The 22,177-nt window shown below is 34.7% G+C and overlaps 1 protein-coding gene across 7 annotated transcripts in view; it reads right to left on the bottom strand.

The window, feature by feature from the left end:
• Positions 1–12: 12 nt before the first annotated feature.
• LOC138319606 (uncharacterized) overlaps positions 13–22,177 on the bottom strand; it is a 160,978-nt gene continuing 138,813 nt past the window's right edge. For 6 of the 7 annotated variants that reach the window (XM_069262768.1, XM_069262782.1, XM_069262756.1 and 3 more), the window contains exons 2-10: positions 21,764–21,827; positions 12,250–12,361; positions 11,896–12,059; positions 11,421–11,499; positions 9,107–9,186; positions 7,351–7,605; positions 4,898–5,023; positions 4,355–4,507; positions 13–4,010 (exon numbers count right to left, since the gene is read on the bottom strand). In XM_069262768.1, coding sequence (XP_069118869.1) covers positions 3,604–4,010; positions 4,355–4,507; positions 4,898–5,023; positions 7,351–7,605; positions 9,107–9,186; positions 11,421–11,499; positions 11,896–12,059; positions 12,250–12,361; positions 21,764–21,827 — 1,440 coding nt within the window. In that variant the 3' untranslated portion in view covers positions 13–3,603. Of the gene's footprint in view, positions 4,011–4,354; positions 4,508–4,897; positions 5,024–7,350; positions 7,606–9,106; positions 9,187–11,420; positions 11,500–11,895; positions 12,060–12,249; positions 12,362–21,763; positions 21,828–21,931; positions 22,009–22,177 lie in introns of those variants that run through there. The other variant, XM_069262788.1, reaches the window with a different exon arrangement.

The raw sequence follows: 22,177 nt of genomic DNA, 5'->3' as shown, positions 1-22,177 counted from the left end.
CAAACACAATGATTAATCAAAAATATGTTTTATTTGGCTAATTCATAAACCAACATCGCTTTCCCCAACAATGGGACAAAAATGCAAGTAATATAATACACATGACATATAAGAAAAACAAATAATTCCAGTTTGTATAATAGCTAATAAGCATTTCATTAGTCACAGTATCACATGTACGCATCATATGATGACGTCGTACGCAAAAATATAAAATATGAAAAAAGCAAATCTGATCAGCGTTTGTAATGAACGAAATAAACCGTAATGATGATAAGTATTTGATTGGTAAAGCAGAAAATAATGCAGGGGTGTCTTTTGTAAAATAAAAGACACATATTAAGAAAATTCACTGAACTGTGAAAAATACTAAAATCATTAAAGATAGGATTAAATCGTGATATAAACGCTGAGGATGAGATGAGATGAAATATGTAAAAAGTATCACCGAAGAGTTTACGTTGGGACTAAATGGAAAATATACCAATACATTATCAGCAGGGAATATAGTGCAGACATGATATAATATGAATATTATCTTAGATGAAATACAGACAACCCAAAATGCAAGAGGGCGATTCTACATGCAGAATGGGTGGAAACTGTTACTTGGCCCACACATTGTATGTATCATAACTTTGTGTTTGTCTCCATAAAAGGTTTAATGCTCACATGAAAAACATAGCATAATTCTGCATACTTATATTTTTCATTCTCTAGTTGGCAAGCAAGGAAATAATGTTCTTGTTATCAGGCAAGATATCCATAAAAATTCAAACGGGAAAATTAAACCTACATTTTAGATGTGAATAATGATATCGGTAAGTGATTGCGTATATATAAAAGAAAAAAACCAGTATTATGATGGAATGTGGTGCTAAATATAGTAAACTAACGCATTATACATATCTACACATGAAATAAACAAAGCACATACTTATAGGTTAGTTATTGATTGAAGTAAACATGATTATAGCAGTTTTCATCAAACAAACATATTGCAATAAGGAAAAGGTGGATTTGTATATAAGTACCCAATAATCCGATGATGCAAACGGTTAAACTTATTTGGTTTCGATCTATCATCAAATGCTAAGAATCCCAAACATTTGATATTATATAAATATCATAGAGGGCTGTAATCTCACTATTGAAATTAATTTTGCAATACATGTATGGTTGTATTTCATTACTTAACAGTTAACCTATTACTCCTAGCAACACATTGAACTCTTCTATTTCTCAGAACGGAAAAGTCCATTATGCAACTTTAGGGACGAATGACTTAATTGAATAACTTTATCATATCGTAGCAATAAGCAAGTGTCAAATAAGACACAAACTGCGTTTCATTTTTTTTTCGATTTTTCAAAAAAAAAAAAAAAAAAAAAATATTCCGCAAAAATAGTTTTCTCCACTTTGATTACAGCACCTGACATTAACTGACAATGGAGATAAAACATAAATTGTAGTAAATTACACCTTTATCGCCACAGTATTTACAAACATTGATATTGCGGGTAAGTAATGCATGATAAGGTCCTTTCGGAAATCTCACGTGATACAAAACACCCTGATCTGTGCAAATGCGACACGCCGCATATTGAAATTACATGTTATTACACCGCGTTTCCATAGAAACATCGTAGAAATGCCACGCGCACGAGGAGATATGATCCGGTCTGGTGTCAGTGTTTAGGGTTATTACCGGGTTATCGTCTGTAATGAGGGTTGATAAGGGCCAGTAAAGGCTAGTTAGGAACGAAATCATTCATAGACATGGACCCGCTAAAGGGATGCGTTAGATTTACTTGTTATAATTTTTTTTGATGGTAGATAAGCATACAGCCCTAACGCATTAAGTCGAGTGTCACGTTACCAGTTCATGCAGGTAGCCATTTATGACTGAGATGGTCGGCTTTGATTATAAAGACTAAATACCGTGATTACGTGTATTTAATTTTTTCTGTCTAGTGATGAGGACATGGAAATATCATTTATCTATTTTTTGTACCTTTGATGGCAACAAAACCCTAACCTATCAGCACTTTGGTACATAACTACATGTTATTGTTTTATAACTTTAAAAATGAAAATCATCTGAATTTTATATTACTATAGAATAGAAAATATTTCCGCACGTAACACCTGATAAAATGGCATACAACCAACCCTGAAATATTTATCAAAGATGTTATTGTCATTACGAAACTAACACTATACTCAACCACGCTAATTTATGAAATAACTACCTTGTAGTATGAAACTAAAGTAGCAAATTTAAAACGCATTTGAGATTTTCCGTATGTTTTTACTGGCGGAAGAATGAATATTTCTGATTTTCTTTACGCCATGTGAATTTGCGACGAAAGAAACTGAAACAAAACATTACTGTTATGACAAAAATGAAAGTCCTTCCTTGTCCGTATATTGCAAATCCCTCATGATATACCACACATTGATGCATTTTAAAGTTCGATTGCAGTTTATGTTTAAACATCCGATCAGGTTTCTTATATCTGACATCCATATTGAGCATTTATGTTTGTGGAAGGACGTGGGTCAAGCTCGAAGGTGAAAGTGAATCAATGATCAATAAAGATTTGAATAGTACTTATTTCAGCACATTTACATACACAAAATGATATCAAAGTTGATGAAAAATACTCAATTTACATAACATGATTCATTATTTGATCCCAGAAGCTAACAACATATATATATTAAACAGAATTTTAAAACCATACTCTTTCGTACACATACATTCGATATCTGTATTCACTAAAACACATTCAAACACTCGGTTACAAAATCACATCTTTCCAACTCTAATCAGGAAGAGACCCGCCAAACTCAATCAGTGATAACGTAGATCAAATCATTGATGACGTCAGGGATAACACTAATCATCACTGATTGTTGGGAAGTCGCTGTAGCCATATATCAACGAAATAATAACATTTGTAAACCATCTAGCATTATTGGCTTACCCACGATCATACATTATTTTCCGCAAATGAATCAATAAAAGTCTTTTTTTTTCAGAAATACAATAGGAAAGATACACCTTAACACCATTCTTTGAATTCCATAGTGAACGTATAGAAGATAAACGGTCAGGACAATATCTGTCATCTTGCTGGATGAGTCAACCGATATTTTTGTTTCTGTCTTTTAATAGGTTGGATGTCCATATTTCATTTGTAAATTTAGTGTATATTACCGATTGAACGAGTAATATATCTGTGATGTTTACAGTTCTCACTTCCCAGCGACTTATTTCAATCCAGCGGATTGTCGTAATTCAATTTCGACATGTTATCGTTTTGCTTGTACAAAGAGCCCAATTTACTCTGAGCACTTTATAACGACCGTCGTACTTTTAGAGTTAGGATTTTAAACATTTATACAAACGACCTTTCTTTAGCATATATACTGGCATATGAAGATGGAAAATTCGGTACAATCTCCATATTGTATTCATGATTTCTACGCGGATCTTCGATCCACTATGTAAAATGAATGAAACTTTGAACACATTTGAAATGGTCGCCTTTCATATTTAACCACGTGCTATGATCAGATCAAAATAAGCTCACGTGATCACGAGCTAGCCTGTATAGGGAAAGACATAGCACGATTAAAGGGAACCACGACTTGCACGTGCCCAGCTTCATCTATGACAGGCGCACTCGGACTTGGTCTTTCTCTATAAATAGCACCGGCCTCTTGCGGCTGAAGGTCGACGTCTTTCCCACCGCCACCACCACCAATGCCGCCACCACACATACTCTCCTCTTTAGATGGCGAGGATTCCAGATTTAACAGTTTGTCTTTTGTTTCATTGTTCTCTTGTTTGTTGACACCACCACGATCCTTATGTTTGCTGCAGCTTGAACATGGGAATAAAGCTGTGAAGAACCCACTGCCGTAGCTCGACTTCGGTTTACGTTTCTTCACAACGCCATTCTCAAGTTGGGCTTCGGCGTCAATTACAACTTCTGGATAACCTGCAAAAACAACAAGTGTGTTTTGAATTTAAGGAAAACAAAGACAAGACTATGTTCCTGAAAAATGAAAGACTGACAAGTTCGAATGGTACTGGATAATAAAAAGATTTTAAAATGGACTATGTCATATGTAAAACAGTTAAATTCGAGTTTGATTGCAAAAATATAACAATTCAACTAAGCAGGAACCAGTCAATGATCAGCTGTCTTCCTGATTTCATGTCGTGTAAGCCGATTAGATCTTTAACGGGTTGAAATAAGCTTCAATATCCTTGATCTTAGGAAATACCAGCTTTAAATGTCAGCATTAGGACACAGCGTATGAAGAGCCTTACAGTCCTTACCCTCTCTGAACTTGTTACAGATCTCGTATACGATGTCCTCCCGTCTACACTGTTTGAGACATCTAAACAGGAATTGGACAGACTGAGCATTCTCTCCCATGTATTCCCGCCAGTCCTGAAGGTAGCCATTCACTGCAAACTTGCACTCTTTGTCTGAAACACCAAAACGTAAATCCAAATCAATTATCGTTAATGAACTTGTCAGTGATAAATTCCCATCTGAGAAATTATCATCACTATAGTTACCTGATTTCCTCGACATTTGGAACAAGTGTACAATCGACAAAATGAAAGGAATGGTGTCAGTTGCATTTGCAAGTCCATCATCAAAATTATTCTATTTCGAATTTATTAAAAAAAATGATAAATTCCAAACGACTTTACATTTCTGTTAATTATCCGGCTAAAGCTTTTCTAAAATAGTCGAGTATATTTATGGAAGGACAGCTTGTAAAATACAAAGAGTCGAAAATGGAAATGCAGTAACGAGTACAGTTTTGGGGGGGGGTGTGGTTGTATAAAATAATGTGTATATGGTCATACCTTTGTACTTATCGACAATGACCTCATACATGGCGGGTTGGTAATGATTCCTGAACAATTCCTGGGCCAGAGACCATTTCTGTCTGTCTATCCGGTCTTCGATCTCCCGGAATGACGCACTTAGCACTGTAAAATAAATAGGTAGAATGAGCATATACAGACATGTAAAGGAATATTTGGAGCTTACAAGTTTTAACCGTGTGACAACTTGGATTGACACATGTTAAGAATGAAATACTGAACAGGACCCACAATTCGTAATAAACATAATTGTATATACAGAAAACACCGGAATATCACATTATTTAAACTCTCGTTACCATGTCAGAATAATTACCACGCAATAATTGAATAAAAACAATGGATATTTTGAAAAGCATGATTACTAAAACAAAACCCATCAAATTACCATACACCCAACAGAATAAATAAATATTACAGAAGTTATAAATATCGACAGCAATAAATTAGGTAGGACTATTCAGAAGAAATTGTTTTTGTTTTGTTTGGAGTATTAACGTTTTTCTCCAGTAAGTTACTATTATGGGGCCGATGACTGTACTGCTTAGTAATTGCGTGACTTCTTTCACTTTTATTTATTTTGATGAACGTAGTAAAAATAGCTATGGCAATATATATACAGAATGGTTCACCTTTGTAGTTTCCACTTTTTTCAGTTAGAACATAAACAACAAAAGAGATCTTATTTTAAAATATAGCAGATAAAATGTCTACCCTATCATCAATATGTAACGCCAATTGAAAAATAAAAATCTGTCATCACATAGTCATACCTATTTGATAGTCCGTAAATACCTCGTTAAAGTCTGTATCATTTTAAATTGTGATCCTATATATCTACCATTAAACTTTAATCTGAATTTATAACCATCACATCGACAAACGTCTGTCCGTGTTTGGGAGAAATCCCGGAGTAAAATTGAGGTTGAATTACGTATTTTTGGGGATCGTAAATATAACGCTCGGGGCAAATACATTCAAGGACTGACAGTCTTATAATTACTTTCGAACCACTGAATATCAAGGCTCGAGTAGCATACGATTTATCTACATAAACTTAAGGTGACGTCTGATGCGACAAAATAGCCGGATTTTCTGACACCGAATCTCTATTATTAGTCACGCTTGACTGCTTGAGAATGTAGTCACGCTATCCGAATGTCTAACTTTCTTTCCTTGTACGACATGGCTTTCACGGGTGTCCACTGCCACCAAAGGTCGTTAGAGACACCTGCGATACACCTCCCCATATATGTTCTAACACTAGCAACCTCACGCACACTTCATCATCATGTTTTATCTTTAATTTTACTGATTTTCTTATATTTAGTTAAGATTTACGCAAATATCCCAAAAGATCCAATCATCGACAATTACATTAATTTAAAACAAGTTTCATTAGTTAGGAACTGCTTAACAATCTAAAACCTTAATCTGTTAATGTTTTGATAACTTTATAGATTCCTACTGTTTATGTCAATCAAGCTAACAATACAGCTATCGGAACGGTATGTTTTATATGACATTTCGTGATCTATATTAGAGACATTGATAAATTTCATTAAACTTTATGGTAGGCTGGTTTATCTATACAAATGAAATCTGATTAGAGGTTGATACCGATAAAGCACAAAACGAATGTTATCTACACTATTTTATATCACAATTATGTTTTTGGTAAGTTCGCTCCGCATCGTTGAATTTCAAGTTCGAATCCAAAATAAAATTTGATAGAAATAGTATATCTTCTAGTCACGATATGCCTGTACAATGTGCTATTTCCCCCTTTTTGTGTTCTATTTTCCCTCATTTTGTTATAGCATACAAACATAAGAGTTTGTTATAGCATACAAACATAAGAGTGATCAAATGTGTAACTTGAAATTACATTCGATACCTAAAACATTTTATAAGACTTTGATAAGATCACAGGAATGTTTAATTACAATAATAATTTTGCTGAACAATTGTCGTTGGAAATAAACAAAACCCTAACAGGTGTAAAAACAATATTGATTATAAATTACTATTTACAATTGATTATAAATTACTATTTACAAATTTTCCAGATATTGATGACAGTAATAGGCCGAAGAAAACCGCCAACCATAGCCAATACTCTTCTGACGTAATCGAAAAACTCATGACTCTTAGGGGATTCAGTAATACAAAATATGACGCTTAAAATACTCGACAAATGCTGTCTTTGCGAGTAAGGTGATATTCTAAGCAACTAAATGATATTTCAAAATTGAAAACGATTAGTTCTGGTAAACATTTCGCTATGTTATGAATTTCGCGATAAATGCACATATTAAATTTTGCAGCAGAGTCGAAACATTACACATGGAGTAATTCGCCTAAATCCTCCACCCGAAAATTCCCATGATTACAGTATTCATTCAATATTTAGAAATTTCCCAACACCTCACCTTTTTTACAATAAGCCTCCTCCTCATCCGATTTCTCAATTATCCTCTCCATTAACTTTTTGAACTGGTCTTCTGTTAACGGATCCTCCACATTCCGCGATTGTCGTCGACGTCGGAGACAGAAGAAGATGCAGACGACGAAGAGGATGAGGACAACCGATCCGACGACAAGGCCGATGATTGCCGTGGTATTGAGAAGGCCGTGACCGTCTGCCAGAGCATTGTCGGCAGTTGCGTTCTCACATTTAGAAACATCTGAAGGAAAAGAAACATCAAAGTATGTGAAATATATTCACTTTCTTTGTCATGTCGTTTTTAGCGTATATGCCCAGTCGCTGTTTTAAAAACGGGTTACATATAGTTTTTTCAAGTAAACGGTAAATCCTGACTCAGAATATCACCCATTTTCAGAATATGACTTATTTTGAAAATTGAATAGTGAAGGCAATAATTGTGTTATATCAAATGCGCTATTGCAAATATTAGTCATTTAATACGAAGTCCTCTCATTCTGCGTTAGTAAAGGAAAACATCATAAACATTATTCAATATACATCTAAAAAATATAACAGAGTATATCTTGAAGAAAATATGATGAAATATTTTGAACTTCAGACAAACATCATCATTCAAAAAAATATATTATCACAGATGTGATAAAATGAAACAAACTCATAATAATGTGCCTTAAGCATGCGAGCACTTCAAGTAATTCGTTAGAAATTTCGTAAACATTGCATGGTAACACTTGATTATCCAGGAACATTTGTCACCATTGACCTATTCGCAGGATTTCAATACCCTCATTTCAACTGACAGTTGTCAAAACCACTCATTGGTTAAAAAACGTAAACGGTTGCCATAGCAACGCAGCAGAGTAAATTGCTCAATAATCTTGAAGTAACGATGAAGTTAAAAAAACAAACATCTTCTTCAACTCTCAAAGCTAAAATCATTGATTAGTTTTCGCTTCAAACTGCATAACTTCTCTTTCATCGAGTCTTGCTGAATTCAAGAGCTTGGGGAATATACACAGCTCAATTAAAGATCCGAAAGGGAGAAACATGTGTGTTGTTAAGTGGATGTTTGGTAAAACTCTTGTTTCAGCAGTAACCAGATGTGAAGCACATTAGATGTGTACATTAAGTGAACACTGAGGCGATGATAGAATACTCTCTCATTCAATTTCAAACCTAACCTTTGGAACTGTCTAAGTATAGATCTCACCACGATTTAAAGGATTTAGCGTTCCAATCCAAAAAATGCGCACATATGAAAGTGTTACCTTAGATAATATCATCTAGTTTCCGCTTTTATTGTGGTAATTTTTTCAAACGTTGTCTCCCAAACATATTAAATTGCTTCTAAAGAATGAAACAAAACAACGGTTTCCATAAGAATTGATTAAAATGGCTTTCGGAAGAGGAAGCGGAATGATATGGTTGATATATACTTATATATCAATCTCATATAATTGTTTTCATCAAATTCAATATAAAACTCATACGATAATAATAAAATGATTTAACAAATATGGCACAGTTATCTCACAGTGTGCAAGATCGTTAAGGCAAAAATATTTAACAGCAATATTTGTATTTTTGAAATATTGGATTGAATTTTGTTATAAAATAACACTTTAATTTACTAATAAGCCACTTCTCAGTTCTTAGAAACAATTAAATACATGTTGCCTGCAGACAGCCAATAGAGGAGTTACTACTGTCCTATAAATCCGGTATGTTGTGGTTCTCACCTTTGACCCTGTTGATCCCACATATGTTATCGAATGTTCCATTGCTCTTCGTTTTCGTACAGCGACTGTCCTTTTCACAACTGTCAAGTATAGAAACATTCAATGTAAAATCCCATTTATCAAGAAAAAGTATCAAATTTGTTTTATTGAAATTCCCAACATTCAGTGGGAATAATGGAAAACCCTATCATTTTCAAGTGCATAATTTAAGGAAGAATTCTAGGTAAACAAAATGTTTAGTTTTCCTATCTATTGTTTGTTACGCTATAATGGGATCAGAACTAAATCTATGTTTGCACACTACAATAAAACTTATGATGTAACTTATGTAAAATGATTGCTAAAAATTATCCTGTATGAGTGGATTGCCTATTAGTTGTTAACTTAGATAACACGAAAGATCAGAACTGAATGGATATACCGAATTCCATGGCTGTTACATATCACTTCACGTTTTCGTCACTATTGCATAAACTCTTATCACTTTTGTACAAGTTGTAACTATCTGTTGATATAATGGAAATGTTCTGAAGATACAGAATAAAACCTGAACCAATCTCAACACGATATCTCTACAAAACGGGAAAGTTGAGAACGAAAACACAGATAAAATGGAGGGAGAAAAAATGGAAAGTTAACTGGAGATTCAGAAACTGATCACATACATTACTGGCGAGAGACAAGCGATAAATGTGAAGATGGACTAGAGAATGCACGTATGTCAGAATCAGAATGGACAGTAAGACGGATTCGAAAGCATCCAAGTGAACCTCTTAGTACGTAATAAATCTACATTTGATACCGATCCCTTGAATATCTCCCTATACTTTCCAATGTACAACATGATATATATTTGAAAGTTGTGAAATATGCATTTTTTGTCGAGATTGAACAACGTGTTTCTGTTGTTGCTGTTGGGGAGATGGACATGAGTCTGATGGAGACAGATAGCAGACTCTTTCCAAGTGATAAAAGATTCCAGAGGATGTGAAACAAATCGTTATTTATAGAAGGTGGCGAATATACAACATAGGTGCCGACAAGCTGGGGTGTTTGGCCAGATAGAGCAAATGTTTGTGATAAGGTAATTAACAAGAAAAGGAAAAACTGTGAAATGGGCAGGTGTGACGCATGTACAGGACCTCCTGGGTTAAATGGTACGGTAAATAATGTTTGGATGAAGGCACTACTTTGGTGTTGTAGGAATCTGACACTTTGTTGTTACGCTAAAACTGTTTCTTTACTTGAGTATGAAATGCGACGCTGGCTTACGTTATAATACTGAAAGTATTTTGTTATTTGGTAGCGTAATACTTTGTCTTTTTTAACTTTGTGATACTACGTACTTCAGTAATTCTATCGCCTAGCAACGAAATGCAATGTATCATTGTCTTGTGACGTTTTGTAGTGTCTTGATTTTGAAAGGGAACATGTTGACCCCTGTTTTCATGACGTGAATAATGTTCTTTCAATATGCGCTTTAAAAAATAATCACAACATTAGATTACGATACCCAGATTTCTGACTATAAACACATTTTCGTTTCTAATCATATGACTTTTTACTGTGCTCATAATTACTGCACCTAGTAGCGAAGAGCCGATATTGCAGCTCTAATATGTATTCACGGCGAAGAACTAAATCAATCTTTTATACGAGCTCCTTCGAAATACGGTGGAGCACATTTAATACTGAACAGCCACGTTTAAAAAATGAAAGGAAAATCGATTTTAATGTTGCCTTTTTGGGAAGTAGTGTCTGTATGCCCTAGAGTCACCCGTCGAACACTGCGCTATGTACATCCCATCTACCAGCTTTGGATATATACACTTTAGGCGGCCAATGTTCGTAGTCAAATTCGATTTTCCACTACCGCTTGTCAACTATTCCCATTGCGTAACAAACTGTGTTCGATGAAACATTTATTTTCAATACCGACATTTGCTGGAAATTTCGAGATGTATTTCTCCTGGTAGAAAGTCATTATGACATAACCGAGCCTGGTCCTCATGAATAGAATAACTGATCAATAGCAACTCGTCTTTAAACAAAACACAGCTCAATGTTTTTGGATTTCGAGTTACTGGCTTGAAACATCTCATTTCACAATGCTCTAAGGATGCAATACCAAAACTGCATTTAGATATAGATGTTCACATTTGCTGTTGCAAAGGCATTATACATGTACCTTGATTCCAAACACAGCCAATTGTTATAAAATATAACATTTACTAATTCTAACAATACAAAGACATGACAATGTACATATGGAGCAATAATACGTCATTGTGTTAACAGAACAATTGCTACTTACTTTGTTAAGGGTTGACATCTTTGGATTTTATCCTTTTTGTCCGAGTACATGTTTATGTCGATGCATTTTTCACATTTTCCTGTGATAGAGAAACGATGGATTATGATATCGATTTCGTATCTAAGAATAATTAATGGAGGGAAGTAACGAGTTCTATGTCAATATTTGTATAATATTTCAGTACACGACGTTACTTGTTTATGCAACAGTTTGAAAGGTCGATTTCACCTTCAAACTTTTGATTAATTAAATTTTAATTGATATACATGATACAAACATGTGTATGTAATAAGTATGGAATTGCAACGTATCACATTAGAGATACAATACGAGTTTTGACACGAAATGCAAACAGATAATCAATATTTTTAAAACTGGTCTAATAACTATCTAAACATTTCAATATACCACTGAATACAAAGTCAAATGTTAAAATTCAATATAATGTATGTATGTTAGGATGTGAAATATGTACCGTAATCGCCTTGCCCATATCCTTTATCGCAGACTTTGTTTGGTACGCATGCGCGTTGGTCTATATTTTCGAAGTGAAAGCCCGGACTGCACTTGCAATCAGCATCCCTAATGGTACTTCCATAGTCCTTATAGGTCATGTTTGGGCGGGAATTACAAACTTTTCTGTAGCAGACGACACAAAACGCAAAGTTATAGTTTGGTATTCACCTAGGAAAGATGTTATTTTACTAATTGCATACACGGAATTAACAAAATGAATAACACTTAAATCACACAAAACTTATGTTCTTTCAATAAAAAAAATAACAATGAACAGCAATACTTTTATATTGTTGAAGCCAAAGAACTGTACCTAAGACGACACTTGTCACCCCACACATTTCTGTCTGGCTGGAAAGTAGCGTCCGAGCACTGTTTACATTTAAATGATCCCGCTTCCTCCGGGCAGGGCGCCATCTCGTGTCCTGTAAGATATGATCGATAATCATGGATTAGATCGATCGCTTTAGATATCAATACTAAACATTAACATAGTTTTATTTCTATGATACATTTTGGAATCAAATAATCTGGTATGTTTGATTTTTGTACGCTCTGTTTTATCATCGCTTAGCATCCGGAGCCACATGACCATGTAAAAGTATTACGTTTTAATCTAAGACTAAATCATAATGTAATTATGCTCCTCGGTGTTTACTTTATTTGTCATTTATTTTGTCATTATTGTTAATCCAAATCAATTCAAATCATTATTGAATATGAAAACATGTATAAGATAGCTCTTTCAATTATGAAGATTGTGTGTGCGCATGCATAAAAGTAAATGCTCTGTTTCCATTGGGTTTTACTTCAGAATGAAGCAAGACAATCTTTAAAAAAAACTTAGTTAGTGGAAACGAACTACTAATGGAAAGAGCGCCATGGACTAGGTTCTGTACCCAGACCGCATAACAGATAGAGCCTGGCAGTGATATATGTAGCATTCCTCCCAATACATCCCACTTTTGTTTCTGATTGTAACAAAGCAGTTCCATCAAGCTGCTTTGATCTGAGGCCCCTGAGGGGCATTTTTTATATCATGAATAAATCATTATTCCATGTTAGATCAATCTTTGGAAGCATTAGATCATTTGTCTTCCAGCTCTAGGTCTGGTCTATCGATCCACGGATTTGCCCCGTCGAGAAGGTCTGGTCTCGGGGGATTCCTCACTTTACCAACCAGATTTTATGTGTTTAAAACGACCGATTACTATTTTTAGAAATGAAAATTAGTTGAAGTTCCTTCTTCCTGCAGAGAGTTCCGGCTCTCCACATGATCTCACATTGAAAGTTCCAGACATATTTCGAAAGTTATCAACTTTTGGGGTTTCAAAAAGCGCTATGTTTTTTCAACCTCAAGGATACTTTACAAACATTAATAAAGCTCCTCATATACGTTGCATTGAATATCACGTGACTGAAGCACTTTAGGCAGACAAATATATATATATATTAATGAAAACGATGCATTATGACAGGTCGAAATATTATCACAAATAAGTATCATTAAATATCAAACTTATTTGATCAAAAGAGTATTCTACTAAGTTAAGAATGTTCTTCATAGAGTTCGACCTGTTATTAAATATTTCTTAATGAGAGTGCTCGATGAAGTTATTTCATTGCATAAATCATTAAAAGAATGTTTCACGACCGTATCAAATGCCTTTTTCATTTTTTGCGTTCATAAGATTATGATAAACTCATGTTGTATGTAAATAAAGATAAATGGCGTCTATCAATCAATGAACATCAGATACGTAAGATTGATCCCCGTTCTTAATGAGAACAATCACCAATAGTCAACTACATTTCTTTCATATCGAGTTCCTTAGTGCTTCTGATTTTAATGAATCCTTAATGCGCTGATAGTGGAACGGTCATAATCTTGCCCTATACTCTAATCCAATTACAGTGTTGATCTGATAGAGAAAAATCGAATTGCACCGATGCCGTGCGTCCTCCGAGAGCCCACCGCGAGTCCTACTCTTGATTCTCCATTGGAAGTATGTGGAGGACAGATATGCAGCTCAACAGTACTCGGAAGAATAATTGGTCCTCGGCAGGCCAATAGTGATTGGTCTTATTATTTCGAAATGAATGGATTCTAGGGGTAATTCTAACGTCCTGGTCGACCACAGGCAGCAATGGCGGGTTATGGACTAGTGGCATGCATTGTAGTCTTATAGACATGGCCTTACAGGGATACTGTATTGTAGTTTCTGGTGTAATAACAATAGAAAGATAGACAATACACGTTTCTTTAAAATTTGAATTATATAAACAATGCGTCATCGTTTCGATTATATTGCGCCGTAAATGAAAATATAGTTTGTTCTGTTTGTATACGTTTGAATCAAATAATGTGTAAAAAGTTTTCCTTACAAAACGTAAAGTTAGTGGGTTAAGTACAGAATGCACTGCACTCGTCTTCAATTTTATCTTAATGCATAAATACACGCTGGTATACACACATGTGACTTTAACTCGTCAGTTTAGTATGCTTCTGTTTACAAGTTATTAAATAATACATTTTAAATACACTTTAAAGTGTCCGTTTTTGTATGTATTTGTTTTAAAAGTTCTAGAATAGTACGCTTTACCCGAACACTTCTGTATAGACTTTGGCTTATGACTGTTTATCAATACATTTTAAAACCTTTGATATAATCAGCTCCAGACATTCGAAGAATTTTGTATTCTAAACGTGTGGGTCGTCATGACCCAGCCGCCAAGAATCATTTGTTTTCCAGAACACAATATCATATCGAGATTATCTTTGTTTACATTTCTTTTTTGATGAACAATGTATAACCTGAAGAATTTATTGTTTTTGTTGTCATTGTCAAATCTTTGTAGTAACACTACCCTGCTTCTTTCGTCTGTGTGTGTTTTGCGATGTATATTGTAATATCCGTAAAACGATTGTCCCAGCGATAGGATTCCAGTAGGAAATATAGGATACCATGAGTTCCATGCATCTGAGAGAGTGACTGTGTATCAGATGTCGGTTACACTGGCTTAAATGATTTCTTATCTGTCTCATTTTCGTCAAATATACAGATCAGTGTTAACGCTTCAAAACGAAATGATTTTTCTCGTTTTCCCATTGAAATTCGAACTAGTCATGCATTAACTACCCCTGAAAGGAAGCATTATATTTTTTACTGAAATCACTCTGTTAGGGTCTCCAGTAGCTTCCAAACAGCGTATTGAATCCACACGTATAACCTATTGTTTAGTGTTCGCATTATTCGTGTTGCAATTTGAGACAGCATTTCAAAATTACATTTTTAATATAGATGGTGTACTTCATTCCTAAACCACAGAGGTAGTCAAAGCAAAAAGGTGCAATAAATTTCGAAATATTTGTTGCTTTCATATCTGTGTATTTAAATCCACCTTATCGGATTCCCCTTCCAATATCAACATTTATTGCAATAACATTAACCATTGTTTTAAGAAAAACAAAATGTGTACTTGACTGTCTTTGATAACTTTTTTTCTACCGTATTAATTGATTATGAACTAGTATATTTGGTAAATCTCACACAAAAACATTAATCATTAATTCCTTGTCAGTACCATCTACGGTAACCTACCCCTGTGACCCTCCTCACAGAGATTGCTACATCAGACAGGCTCCCTAGGGATCTATATGAAGATAAGACCAGTTGACAGTAGCTGCAACTCTGGTATGTTTGCCGAGTAGCTGGATGCTACAAAGCCTACTGGATATTGATTTTGTATGTTTGTTTCTGGTCAACACTATTCGTCACCGAGTACTATTCCAGGAGATTCCCAGTGACGATTGCTCTCCAACACTTGCCATTTCTCACGCCTGCCAATTCCACACCAGGCAACCAACGATACAAAGTATACAAAAGCTTGTGTAGCTTCATGTATCAGTCAGCTTACGTTAACGATAATACTGTATGGCGCATTCTTACTAAAAGTAAGAAAAAATACTATCAAATTATTAAATGGCAGACGAAAATGTTTAATTTTCAACGTTCGTCTTCATTATTTAAAACAATGTTTTCTACTACTATAAATTATTATTCGGTTTTTTTCTGTATGTTATATTGATTTGCATATCATTTCTTATATAAAGTGATATTTATGTTATTTTATTCTTGTAAAGTTCTTATCTTGCAACATGTGCTTCACTGCGTGTATGACGAAAAGTTCATTCCTGTGATATGATTGTTGAACGTGACCAAGAATGCATTATTTTCTTTCTTTGCCTGCATTAAGACTTTCCTAGTGTCTTGAACCACCTCAATATTCGTCTTTGCGTTCAGATTATACCACTGTTATGAAAGCTCTAGGCTGAGCCTTGCGTAAATAACTGCTCTAATTATATTTTATATTTCCAGTTTAAGGTTTGGTTCATGTTTAGTCCTAACGATTTATCGAAGGATTGCAATCGATCTTGTGTAGTCCAGTCTTGTTTCATATTAAATTTATTTGGAAGATGCCTTACAATCGTTTAGGCAGATCAATCTGAATTTTCATCTGTATTAAATTTTAAAAGACGGTTTTATCTTGTTGTTATTTATTCGGACGCAGCAGTGTTTTTATACGTAGAAGAAATCAACATTCATTTTTAATTCCGACACCAAGCTGTTATGCAATATGAGAGTGAAATGGTACTCAAAGATCGGTTGGAAAATTACTAACGTCACAGGGAGAAAAAAGACTGCTTTAAGTAGATGGGTAAAACACTAGATGAAGTATCTGTTACGCGATTCTTTTAAACACTAATTGGAGATGGGATCGGCAGAAAAATCGATTCTAAACATTTCTACAGTATTATCATTAGGGCTATTGAAATTAAAACAAGAGAGACAGCTTTAGTATCAATTTTGTTTTTAAACCGCAAAACGATGGAAAGCATCATAAAGATTTAGGAAAGAAATTTAAAATTAATTTTCAACATGTATAACTATAACAACTATTAATTTTCAACATGTACAACTATAACAACTATCATAAATTTAGAAACATGACATAGCAGGTCACGTGGATTTAAACAGCCAAGAGGCGAAAATAGAATGTTTTACTCACGAGAGGTAATTCGTGATAAAGTAATAAATTTGAGATAAAGTGATAAATTTGAGATAAAGTTGATAAATTTGAGACAAAGTTGATAAACTTGAGATAAAGTGATAAATTTGAGGTTGAGTTAAGACGGGATCTCGATAGATACACATCTCGAGTCTATGTCATTACGACCGCCGAATATAGTATGGTTTCCTTGTTCTAGAATCACCAGACCCCAATTAGAATCCATATTGTCTGTATGAGTAGGGATACATGTATAACCCTCTTTCTAGAATCATCAAGCGTATGTAAGGAAGCACCGCGTGCCGTATTAAGGAACATGGAACCGTAGATCGATACATGCCTCGGAAACCCTGCAATGTGCTCGTATATTTTCAGTTTATGTTGCTGCATCTGCGTTGCCAAGCCAGTCTGGCGCTTGGTATACTCTAGCTTTTAGATTTCAAGAATCCAAAAGTAACCGAAGCCTTTCATTTCTTTTTGAACTGATTAATATCTCGTGTCATGCAACTCTCAAAGTACAATGAGCTCTTTATCTGCATTTCTATCATTTTAATCATGTCTGTAAAACAGTACAAGTCAAACCATGACTGACGATAGACTTTGAATTTTCTGTAATGTGAAATAAATTGTGTAATTTTGATTTGTTTGTTGATAGGAAGTTGACAGTTCATGCAACAACAGGTCTGAATCCCGTGATCCGTACGAAGATATGATGTCTAATCGTTCGGTTAGTCCCAAGGAAATAGTGTCCGACTACACGTGATCTTTTGACTCGATTCCAGAGAATCATCGGCAGCCCCAAGCTGTCTTTGGATCTACCGTAGAAGGTTATTGACATTTTCCGAACATTTATCAAGTTTGACCAAATAATGAAATTGTGGCATATCCATTTCCGCTCAATCAAACTAGCAATGAATGCTGGGTCCAAGAATACACATATATTACGTGCCGAACGGGTAATCATGGGACCGGAAATTGGTCTGTCGATCTAAGCAAAGTCTCGCGAGAGTCGATGTATCACGGTAGCTGGAGTCAGATAGCAGTTTTAGTCTTTGAATGCATAACGAGAAAGCATTGGAAATGTTTATAAACCATTCTTAATGGCATTGTGATTTTTCATTTAGATATTTTCAGAACGAGGATCTGATACATGTATTCGTGTTCACATATGTTTGTAAAGCACAGTTTGTCAGGTATGAAAGTAAACACACATGAGTAAACAATTTGTTTTCGTTTCTGTAGCACTTGAACAATAAAAATCGTGAAAATGATTCGTGGATGTCATTTCGTTGAATCAAGATAAGCACTCGTTTTTGCAGTACTCAATCTGGTATACAGAAAGTAAGAGAAACAGAAACAGAAATATTATTATGAATATCTTTTCAAAACCAGTTAACGTTCGTCGGCTGCCGCCTTTGCTTTGCTTGATCAAGGTTGTGTAATTCTACTCTTCCTGGGAGCTTATCCCGCATATCTTCACATAATAAAAACGAGGCGGAACCCGGGATACAGACCACGAAACCGGGGCTGACCCCGTATGAACCCAGGGATGTACACAATGGGAGAAAGGATGACACCGCATGACCCTTGAGTACAGATAACCATGTTTAGTTTTTTGGTACATAACTATAAAAAGAATCCGGTTTCTTACCTACATCACAACCGGGTTGTAACAATGACTATGTGATAGACATGGACATTTTATCTCGGCCTTGTCAATCATCAATTGAAATCTTTCTTTTAAAAAGCATAGCAATGACTATTTTTTGGAGATTGTTCTGATAAACCTGTTTCAGTTTTGCATTTTTTTTAAACACTACTATGAGATTTGGTCAACGACTATTTGATAAATACTGACTTATGAAGTTACCATGCATTAAAACAAGTTGACAAAACTTAGTGTTGAGAGTGTGGACAAGGCTTTTTATCGGGGATGCGGGTTGGTATCAGATTAAGTATAATATTACAATTAATACGGCTTTGTACCGCCTAAAATGTATGTCGTCAGGTTAATGTGAGTTAGGTACAGTGTGTTAGTCAGATCTTTCTAGTCACCTAAAATACCTCATACCTCTTCAATGATACCATTTTCACATTAGACTTATATAAACTACATTGGTGAGAGAAAGTTAGTTTTATCATTTTGGTTTCTTTCATATTCCCATATTTACTATCTGTTACCTCTTGTAAGGTACCACTAGTAGTAAGCTGATTGCAGCTAATTCTATAATTGATGCAGCAAAATCGAGTATTAATCTTGATTGGCCGAAATGACATGGCAGACATGCATAATTCTTTGTTCATTTTGTTAAATTACATATCAAATATGTAAGAGAGGTACAAGAAAGTTAGTACAATACTAAAGAAAAACAATAAGTAACATTATGTAAGTTGTACCATGCCAGTCTAGTTATAAATCCCCAAATATTTGGGAATCATTGTACATTTCTGGTATGTAAGTAACAATAAATGTTTGGTGTTGTATAGCTCGCGTAGTACTGGTATGATCCTCATTTTGGCAGAAGCCCATGTCTCGAGTAATTGGTCTAAGTGCCTCTTAGGTACCTAAATCCTGTTCTGTAGGTAGGCACCGTCTATCATATGTTTTGTTTCACATCAATGGAAATATACGTGCATTGCTTACTTTCATCTACATTATATCCCGTGTATTACGCGTAGTGTGTATTGTACTCATGATATGTAATGCACGCGCGCACGTGAGGGATTAGTAAGGATTCGTGAAGAAATATCTTCGAGTATAGAACAAAATATTCATCGTGTGTTGTGAATTAGCTGTGTTGCAGTCAGTAATGTGAACACCTATAACGGTATTAGAATTAATATCTTAAGTCTAATTTGATCTCGATTTCGACTCCAATTTACTATTTTTGTAACAAGAATAAATATGATTATATGGATAAAAGTACGTATATGTTTATGATTTTCATTGTTTGATGATAACCAAATATCTTCTTTTTTCCCTAATGAGTAATTAAAATGACGTTTGTCTTTTTCTTTGTATTTCTTTGTGTATCTGATAAAACAAATTGGAAAACATCATCAACCAAAAATTCATCGTAAATCAATTTTAAATAATAGTCAGCAATACCACGTGGCATTTATCAAATTAAAACTAAATCACGAACGAGGCTCCAGTCAATATCAGTGTCTGGATTATATAAAATCGTTTTTGATTAAAAACCTCATTTTACATCAATGTTAATTATAGAAATACTACACGGCTAATGGGGAGCTCATTATAAAATAATTTTCTGACTCAGAAGGGAAACCGGGAAGTGAATGACTTTATTGTTTAATATGTATGATGCATGTGATATATGTGTAGTATGTATAGTTATATCAGCTATATGTATTGTGTATGATCTACAAAAAAGCATTTTATACTCGAAACTGTACAAGGCAGTGCTCTAATAATGAAGATTAACGTTCATCTGTAGGAATTTCATGATCCACGTTGTCATGGTAACCTGGAAATTAGTATGTAATCTTTTCGTTACAAACCAGAAAATAAATAAGTAATCTTTCCAATGAAGACGAAAAGTTCCGTCTACATCGCAATTTAATCAAAACATCACATTACATATTTATCGGTAATATATTACAAACTGAACATTGAGGTATAATCTTTAATCTCGTCTGCGAAATAGCGTGCGGCCGAGGATCTGAACATAAAATGTCTAGGCTTGTGTTAGACATCCCTTCCTACCCCGTTCTCTCATTATTTATACTATAGATATCACATTAACCAGAGTGATTTGACAGTCGTCCTCTGCCTCAGATCATTACCATAATAATCACGGCTTACAGCCATCCCGAGCAGCCGTCTGATAAATTCTGTCACTCTACCTAAACCCGTGGTGCCATAATTTCTCATCCAAGTTATGAATACGTTGATGTTATATGTAGATCTGGTTTCAGGGCGACCGTTTGTCACAACCACGGACATTGGAAAGCAAAATGGAGAATTTACATTTATTCGTCTTGTCTAGATTAAACGCTCTCGATCTATGATGAGTATCCAGTTTCAAATGTCGGAAATAAAATATCTAGTTTTTGTTTTATTTGATACGAAGGATAAAAGTGCAATTTTGTCTCAAATGCATATCACGGTAGACTTGGCATTGTCACATTTCCATTTATAACTGGATAACTAACAACATGGCCGCTTAGACATCGAATATCAGCAGCCAATTCGGGGAATGTGATTTGAATATTACGTGATTTACATGTTTATTACGATGCCATCATTTCTATGTGTCACAACACATTAACAATAATAAATGACGGCTTCACGCCATCAATAAAATGCTTTCTCCGAACAAACTGACCATAATCATCATAACACTAAGGCAGATATTCACAATGTGAAGAGGCAAGCAGCAAGAATTTGGAATAGGAAAAGGTCAAACTGTGTAAGCTTTTGTTAGTAATATGTTTTTTTCTAAGTGTGGCAAGTAAACCAAAATCCGAGAAACATTTCATTGTTTAAAACCACTAATCATCAAATGTTCACATTGTTGGGCTACAAGTCATAAAATATACGCAATGCAGTCCAAATCTGTTTTGTTTTAAACCCGTATATTCATTATTTTATATATTGTTGAATGATGGATAAATATTATTTAAATTTCATTACTTATCCACTGCTGGAATTTAATGATGAACTGATCCAACTTAATAATTAGACGAGTTCAAATGTGTCTCCAGGGGGGAATACGTTAAGCTGAGTATCTTACCTTGCGGACAGTGGTCGAGTTGTGTAGCGCATTCTTGTGAGAACTTTCCCTGTGCTGGCCCAATCTGTAGAAGACAGAAAGACAATACAACATTAATCACTAAGAATAAAATATATTTAGTTTTCTTATTTACTATATTAAAGCCAAAAGATACGCAACAGATCTTACATTAGGGTCACTTGCTTCAGTGTACATATCGCCAAATTTTGATTTTACCTAAAAACGTTCGGCATAAAACCACATTATAGAGAAAAGATAACATTCAATTTTAGCCAGACGTTCGGCTCAGACATGTTTAGTGATAAAAGTATTGCAGAGACTTTAAAAACGTATCTATATAGATAACGCACGTTTTTCTTGTGTAACAATGATCTATATAAAGGCAATGGAAATACCGGACCTTACACGACTTTT

The sequence above is a fragment of the Argopecten irradians genome, chromosome 1 (assembly GCF_041381155.1).
Source record: "Argopecten irradians isolate NY chromosome 1, Ai_NY, whole genome shotgun sequence".
In the NCBI taxonomy this organism is placed as follows: Eukaryota; Metazoa; Mollusca; class Bivalvia; order Pectinida; family Pectinidae; genus Argopecten; species Argopecten irradians.
Note: the sequence above shows the minus strand (reverse complement) of the source record. Positions and strands in the feature narration are given on the sequence as shown.